At 36.6% G+C, this 7,566-nt stretch overlaps 1 protein-coding gene across 1 annotated transcript; it reads right to left on the minus strand.

The window, feature by feature from the left end:
* Positions 1–810: 810 nt before the first annotated feature.
* Positions 811–4,367, minus strand: LOC116013032 (putative late blight resistance protein homolog R1A-3). The gene is made up of 4 exons (XM_031252692.1): positions 1,787–4,367; positions 1,585–1,730; positions 1,312–1,394; positions 811–1,213 (listed from the first exon to the last, which is right to left on the minus strand). Exons 1-4 carry the CDS (start codon positions 4,365–4,367, stop codon positions 811–813), a joined length of 3,213 nt encoding a protein of 1,070 aa, XP_031108552.1.
* Between the last annotated feature and the right edge of the window lie 3,199 nt (positions 4,368–7,566).

A 7,566-nucleotide genomic window follows, 5' to 3' on the forward strand; every position in this document is an offset into this window, starting at 1 on the left:
CTTGTTCATAAATAAAGTGTGTAAAATTAAGTGTCTAGTAATTTGTGGTCCCCTAGTCACGCAATCAGTCTATCGATCAAAACCCAATGTTCATTATACATTAGGAATTCAATCCACCCTACCTTCTATCACCCTCGGCCCTTTAAACCTCCTATATTGTCGTCTTCCGTTGTGATCTCAACTCAGACAACGAGCGACTACGTTAAGTCTCAGGGCAAATTCATGTTTTGTTGTTGTAGTAGTATATCATATCAATTCAGTATCCACAATCTAAAATCAAACAATAAAATAATACAACCAATACCAATCAGTAAGTCGTATGATATGTTTTAATAGTTTATAGAATATTTATTAGTTTTGATATTAGATGTAACAATATGTACTATAATACCAATAACCCCGCTTAAAATCTTTTGAATTAACTAAATAGACAAAAATTAATGTTAAGTATTTTGAAAATAAAGCTCTAATAGGCTCTTTTCATAAAAAAAAAAAAAACAAAACAAAATAAAAAGAATAAGGTGCAATAGAAGGTTTGGTAGACTGAATTCCTTATGCATAATGAACGTTAAATTGATTGCGTGACTCGAGAGATCAAAAATTACCAAATACTTAATTTTACAAACACTTTTTTATATGAACAAGTGAACAAGTAATATTATCTATTGGTAAAAACTACTAATACAATCTATCTAGTATCTACCAATAGCTTACCAATCTGCTAACTACTAATTCTCAAACCAAACCTATATAAAAAAGTTCCTAATACAATTTATGCCATAAATTAACTTAAATTTTCTTCCATCCTCATCAATTAGGTCGAACCTCAATGCCCTTAACAATAAGACCAGACTTCCCATGCTCGTTTTCAAAATTCCAAAGTTGCATTTCGACCTCACCTTCATTTCTTGAACTAATGTAAAAATCTCCGAGCTTAATCTCCATCCACCCATCATGGCGACGGTTTGGAAACCGGCCAGGGTCTTCAGAGGATCTCTTTTCTGTTAAAAATACTTGACAACGTCGATTTTCACTATCACTTCTTTTATCGTTGATGTATCTCACCGATGTGAATGCTTCGAACCATTGGGGCTCAAATTTAAATTTAAAAATAAAGTATGCAGAATAAGAAGAGATTTTGTGCAGGCACCTGGTGTCCAAATGTCCTTTGATCTTGAGCCAGTACTCGCCCTGAAGTACTGCAACCTTGTGTCTGCACACGTTGTAAAGTGGAATTGGACTATAATACAATTCTTTAATTTACATAAACCGGTCAAATTAGAGAAGAATAATGGAGAGATTAATGCATACTCGTAGTCCCGAGTCCAACTCCAATCCCGATGATTGTTTGTGTAGTATGGGATGTAGAGACTTGTTGCTTCGAGGAAAACACTCTGCATATATAGCAAAAGATTTGCAGATTTGCTTTTACAGTTGGTCAAGATCGATCACAAGAGGTAGAATAATAATATATACTAAAACAGAAATAATTAAAAAGCTTAGGGGTATGTAGGTGGATGAAATCACCATTTTTATATTTTCATCATTCTCTTCTGGAAATGAGTGACAGAGAGGGAGAGAGACCTGAGTCTGAGTGAGTTTGGAATGTATATAATTCGAGAATCTGAAATACATATTCTTCACCTTTCCTCGAGTCTTTTGATCTTCATCATTTTCAGCAAACAAAATAGGAATAAAGGTCGTATTATTTAAAGTAGGATGGAAATAAACTGCCACATTTTGAAAAATAAGAAATCAAACCAATTACTGCAATGGAAAGAGAGACCTGATTGAGTGTGGAATTCAACAATCTCAAATCCATATTCTTCTCCGTAGTTCTCACGCTGCTCTTCTTCAATCATCCTTGCAGAACTCACAAGGGAATCATGGCAATGCTCTAACCGAACTGACTTTAGATTACTAAGGTTTTCAATCCAACTTGGCATCTCTTTTAACTCAAAGCAATTTCTCAATACCAAGCGCTCAAGCTTTGGGAAAGGATGATCATCATCAACATCATCCGCCAGCTCCCAATGCTTCAAATCCATAACAGAAATTAGCAAAAGCTTCAATTCAGGGAACCCCCTCTCCACAGTTAGTTTCCAGTCTTGTCCCACACAGGCATGGTTCTTAAGTTTTAGCACCTCAAGCTTGGGCAGCATACTGATAATGTTCATAGCTTCCCAGGGCATTACAGTTTTTGCAAAGGTAATCTCCTTGAGGTTTTGTGGAAAAGTACAAGACTGCAGTTGTATAGGACAATAGCTGCCCTGAACTTTAAGCTTATCCAGCTTTTTTAAGCTGTTAAGATCATCTAAACAATGGTGTGATATGCATCCTTGGGCAATTATTCCCAACTCCTTAACATTTGGAATCCTCGAAAGCACTTGCTTTGTGCACTGAACGCATTGCAACCAGTACATTGTTTGCAGATTTACTTGAGCCACTTCTGGAGTGTACATTGGAATTAGCTGATGGTATAACTCAAGGTGCCTTAATTGTGGCAACTCCCATATTCCACGAGGTAGCTTACGGACACCATTGATATCTTCACGAATAACAAGTGTTTGCAGATTCCTATTCCTGCTTACTGGTATGGAAGTGAGCAGCCGGTTTGAGGCTAAAGCTAGATATCTGAGAAGAACTACATCTATAATATCTGAAGGTATACTTCCTTTGAACTTAAGTACAGTCAAGTCCAACACTCTTAACATCTTAAAAGAGTTGGCTGTCATCTGACAAAAATTGGCTAGAGAATCATTCCATTTACGCATGCCAAAGCATAAAATGGAACGGGATTTTTTCAAAGCAGTTAAGTGAAGAGAATGTTGAGATACTATTTTAAGACTTAACCAACGATTTCCATCGGAACAAACAACGTTGTTAGGATGAAGTTCATCGCCATCTCTGGTGCACAGAAGTTTCTCTTTTTTAGCCTTGCTTGCACACAGGTCATGTAACAGATCATGCATCTTACATGTTTCAACTTTTCCATTACTACTGCTTCGCCCACTTACCATAATCAGGCTTCTATTCATAAGATCCTGCAAATAACCTTCACCTGATTCTTCTAACGTCTTTTCACTCTCTTCTTTTATGAATCCCTCGGCAATCCATAACCTAATCAACTTTTTAATTCCAATCTCACTGTCTTCAGGAAAAGCTCCTAAATATAGAAAACAACTTTTCAAATGGCAAGGTAAGTTATTGTAACTCAGACTGAGTATTCTGGAAAATTGTTGAGACAGATCTAAATTCACCAATGAGTTTAACATTGATTTAACACTCCTCCACTCATCTACTTCCATGTTGGTGGATAGATGTCCAGGTAGCACCACAACTGTAAGTGGTAATCCTCCACATCTCTCAACAATTTCCCTCCCTATCCTTTCAAATTCTTTGTTCAAACTTTCTCTTACCAAAAACTTTTGACAAAATAAATCCCAGCATTCATCATAATTTAAGAAGCTCATGTCATGTAAATTATCTGAACAAGCATAAATAGATACCTCTTTGAGTCGAGTAGTCAATAGTATTTGACTGCCCGTGTTTTCAACCTCACTTGGAAAACATCTCTTCACATCATCCCATGCGCCTATTGTCCATATATCGTCCACAATAATTAGATATCTCCGGCCTAGTAAATTTTTGCGCAGTTGTTCTGCTAGCTTATCGTGGTTCATAGTGTTAATGTCATCGCGCATCGACATGATGGAACGACACAGTTGAAGGAGCACTTGCCTCTTATTATGCTCTTGAGACATGGTTACCCAACCACAACAGTCAAAGTGAAGCTTGACTGCAGAATCATTAGCAAGTTTTCTTGCAAAGGTCGTCTTGCCAATTCCTCCCATACCGACAAGGGACATAACTTGCAATGGTTTATTCGAGGATAGAAGCTTTTTCTTCAACTCCTCGAATTCTTTGGTTTGCCCTACCATGATGTCTTCAAATTTTGAAGCATGTTGGGAGGATGATGATTGGCCACCAGACGATGAAGAACTCTCTGGATTTTGAGTTTGCAAACCTTTTGCTGTTCGTGCCTCAATCATCACTATCAGATCTTCAACATCTTTAAGTACACGCCTCAAGGTTACATCCAGCATCTGATGACGAATCTCTACTAGCTCTGCTTCAATGTCATATTCTGCTTCCAGAGTTACTCCTCTAATTCTTGCTATCAGATCCTTCAGCTCCTCACAATTGTGGGATTTCTTCTCAGATTCGTCAAGAAACGTTTGCAAAAAGGTAAGCTTTTTGCAGAGAGACTCGATAGGTTGTTTGTCATGTAGAATCAGACGTGGATTGGGTTGTAGGAACTCAAGCTCTAGTGTTCGCATTAAACAAGTTAGTGCAACACAAGCCATATGACAGACTCTTCTACAAACTATACTTAATTATTTGTGTATTGCTCTCAAACTCATCTAAGCTGTGGATAATAGATATTGGTTTTGGAGTGTATTTATAAAGAGTGAAGACACAACTGCAAAATAAATTTGTTGCTCAAACTTGCATTAAGTTGTCGACACAAAGTGGACTCGCAAAAAAAAAAATCCAATAATTGAGCCATTTTTTAAAAGAAAAATGCGGTTGACATTCTTTTAACATGTTTAGCATCATCATCAATAATAATAATAATAATAATAATAATAATAATAATAATATAAGTACAACGAAACACAGCCTAGAAATATAATTTTTTTTTAAATCTGGAGTATTTTTTGTGCCTGTGGATATCTGACCATGTCCTTTCTTACCAATGTTGGAATATTAACAAATTATTCGAAATAAGTCTAAGACGAAAGAAAAATTCAAATCATGTATAATATATACACGATGATAGGAGTATTGTAGCATTAATTTTCCAAGATAAAATGGATTACAATACAATATCTAACAACATAGTTTCATGTAAGTTGATAAAAATGTTCAAAATTTTGGCATAACTTATACTTGATGGGTTGCCAATTTTCAATGAAATTCGTGTGCGTTTTTATACAATACAATTCAAATTCCTAAAAAAGTGAAATGGTATATATTTACTATTACAAATCCACATTCCTTTTTCTACATGGGACAAATGTTATTTACAAGTCTTTCCAACCCTATTTTTCACAATTTAAATGGGTACACTTTGAGAATATTCACTCACTATCTATTTTGAATATATCACATTAAACATTTCACATAGAAGAATTTGAAAAATACACTTTAACTCAACCTAAATCATAAGTAGTGGAGCACACTGAAAGTTTTACCACAAAATTACCCTTTTAAATGACTGATGGATATATTAAAGACGGACTTAACCGACACAAGGAGAAGTAGAGGTGACCCAGAGGATGACCCGAACATGGGCGGCCCCGGCTTGAGGCAGCCTCAGTCCAGGACCGCCTCAACTAGAGGCCGCTTCGGCTTGAGGTGGCCTCAACTGAAGGTTGCCTCGGCCTGAGGTAGCCTTGGATGGGGGCCGCCTAGGGGTGGGGTGGCCTCGGCCTTGGACGCGGTCAAGGAGGATTCAATCGCCCGCCTTATATATAGATACTCGCGCGCGCACACACACACACATATGTCTGTGTGTGTGTGTGTGGTCAAAAGCGGTTATGCCTTAACGTGCGGCTGCACCATTAGTTATGCTAAAAATCACAAAACTATAAGGAAACGCACAAAAAAAATGCACCAATGCACTACAAAACACACCCTTAGGTACGTCATACACATAAACGCATCACAGAGTGTTCGAAAACGCACCATTAGGTGTGGTGTGGTATGTTGTATTTGTTTGAGTGTGTGGTTCGTTTTGTGGTCCATTTCTTTGTTATGCATTTCCTAACACAATTGGTGTTTTTTGCATAACTAATAGTGCGGCCGCACGTTAAGACATAGCTGCACAGGAACTTGGCTATATATATATATATATATATATATATATATATATATATATATATATATATATATGAGTAATGCTACCCACCCCTCCTAATCTTCTTCTTGACATAACACTTTTTATTTGATGATTTAGTCTTTGATAATGAGTTAGTGGGATCCCACTTCATGACATCCAATTGTTATAAGTCATGTTAAGATGGATTTCAAGTGAGCAGAGGGGGGAGAATTTTTAGGCCAGGTAACAAAGCATATATATATTACATATGCTCAACAAGATTTGTCAATTAAAAGTCTAAGCGGATAGTTGAATTACACTTTTATGTCTATATATTACATATACTCAACAACTTTATCTAATAAAGATAAGGTGCTATAGGGTTTTTCTGAGTTCAACTTGTTCTTCTTTCCTCTGGTTTTTCTCTTTACTTTATCTATTTATTGCTATCTTCATCGAAACCATACAGCATCCTCGCAAAGATTCAATCAAATTCACAACACATTATTTGCACGAGTGCTCTATATCCTCAATGAATGTTGAAGTCCACCACAACAAGCTGTCGTTAACCTACGAAGATGAATCCTGAAAAAAAACCTGATGATCTGTGACGGAGGATTTGTTCCAACGGAGGTGTCGTATCATCGCCCCGTCGAAGCAGATCGAGAGGGTTATTGGAAAAGTATGGCATCGAATCTAGAATTTTCAAGAAGAGGCGGAGGCTACAATTAAGATAGTCAACGCCATATCTAGACATGAATTAAGAGAAAGTTAACATAATCAGTTCGAAAGACAATGACGACACATTTTGTGATGCTGAGAATTTCGTTAATCAATTTGTGACATTAATTCTAAAAGGATGATGAACATGGCCATTAATCACACTCAAGATTAAAAGTCAGCTATTAGCACATCAAATTTTTATCAAAATATTTTTCAGTTTTGAACATGGCCATTTAATTTCCTCGTTGTGATGTTCCCTAATCTCCTCTTTGTTCTCGTATGCGTCTTTCCATTCTCTTTATATCATTAATCTTACAAAAAATTTAAAATATAATTTTCCGAAAAAAAAAAATTCAATCTTTAATCCCACTCGACCAAAAGTAAAGTATTTTCACATAAGCATAAATGGGATGGTTTGGGGATTGAACCCGACGTGAATCGAACACGCAACAGTCAGACGCGCTACCATTGCGCCACGGATCAACAGGCGACTGCTTTTATCTTAGAAATCTGGTATCAGTTATGCGTACATATTTAATCAAACATATATGGGCAACGTTCCATCTATTTACCTACAATCCATAGCCAAATTTCATAGCAACTACAAACCTACTAAAAAAAATTAATCTCCTAAAAAATATTGTTAACTAATACTATTAATAATTTACTTTATATTTTTTTTAGAAGATTTCGTGGGCCAATTTGCAACCCTGCGCCAACTCATCATGCCCGCTTGGCTTGAGTTTGTGAGACTCACTTCTTCACAGGCTAAAATTATTTTATCCTAACCCGTTTCATGGAGAAATCAATTATGGCTAATCCACTAGTTTTGGCCTATTTTAACACCTCTCAACAAATCAACAACCATCTTCCACAGGAAGGAGTTGTGAGATCAGTATAGCAAAGCGACCCAACATGCCAGGAAACCGGATAGGTAAGTCTCTTCCTCAAAGCTTAAC

Source organism: Ipomoea triloba, chromosome 3 (genome assembly GCF_003576645.1).
Source record: "Ipomoea triloba cultivar NCNSP0323 chromosome 3, ASM357664v1".
NCBI classification, from domain to species: domain Eukaryota; kingdom Viridiplantae; phylum Streptophyta; class Magnoliopsida; order Solanales; family Convolvulaceae; genus Ipomoea; species Ipomoea triloba.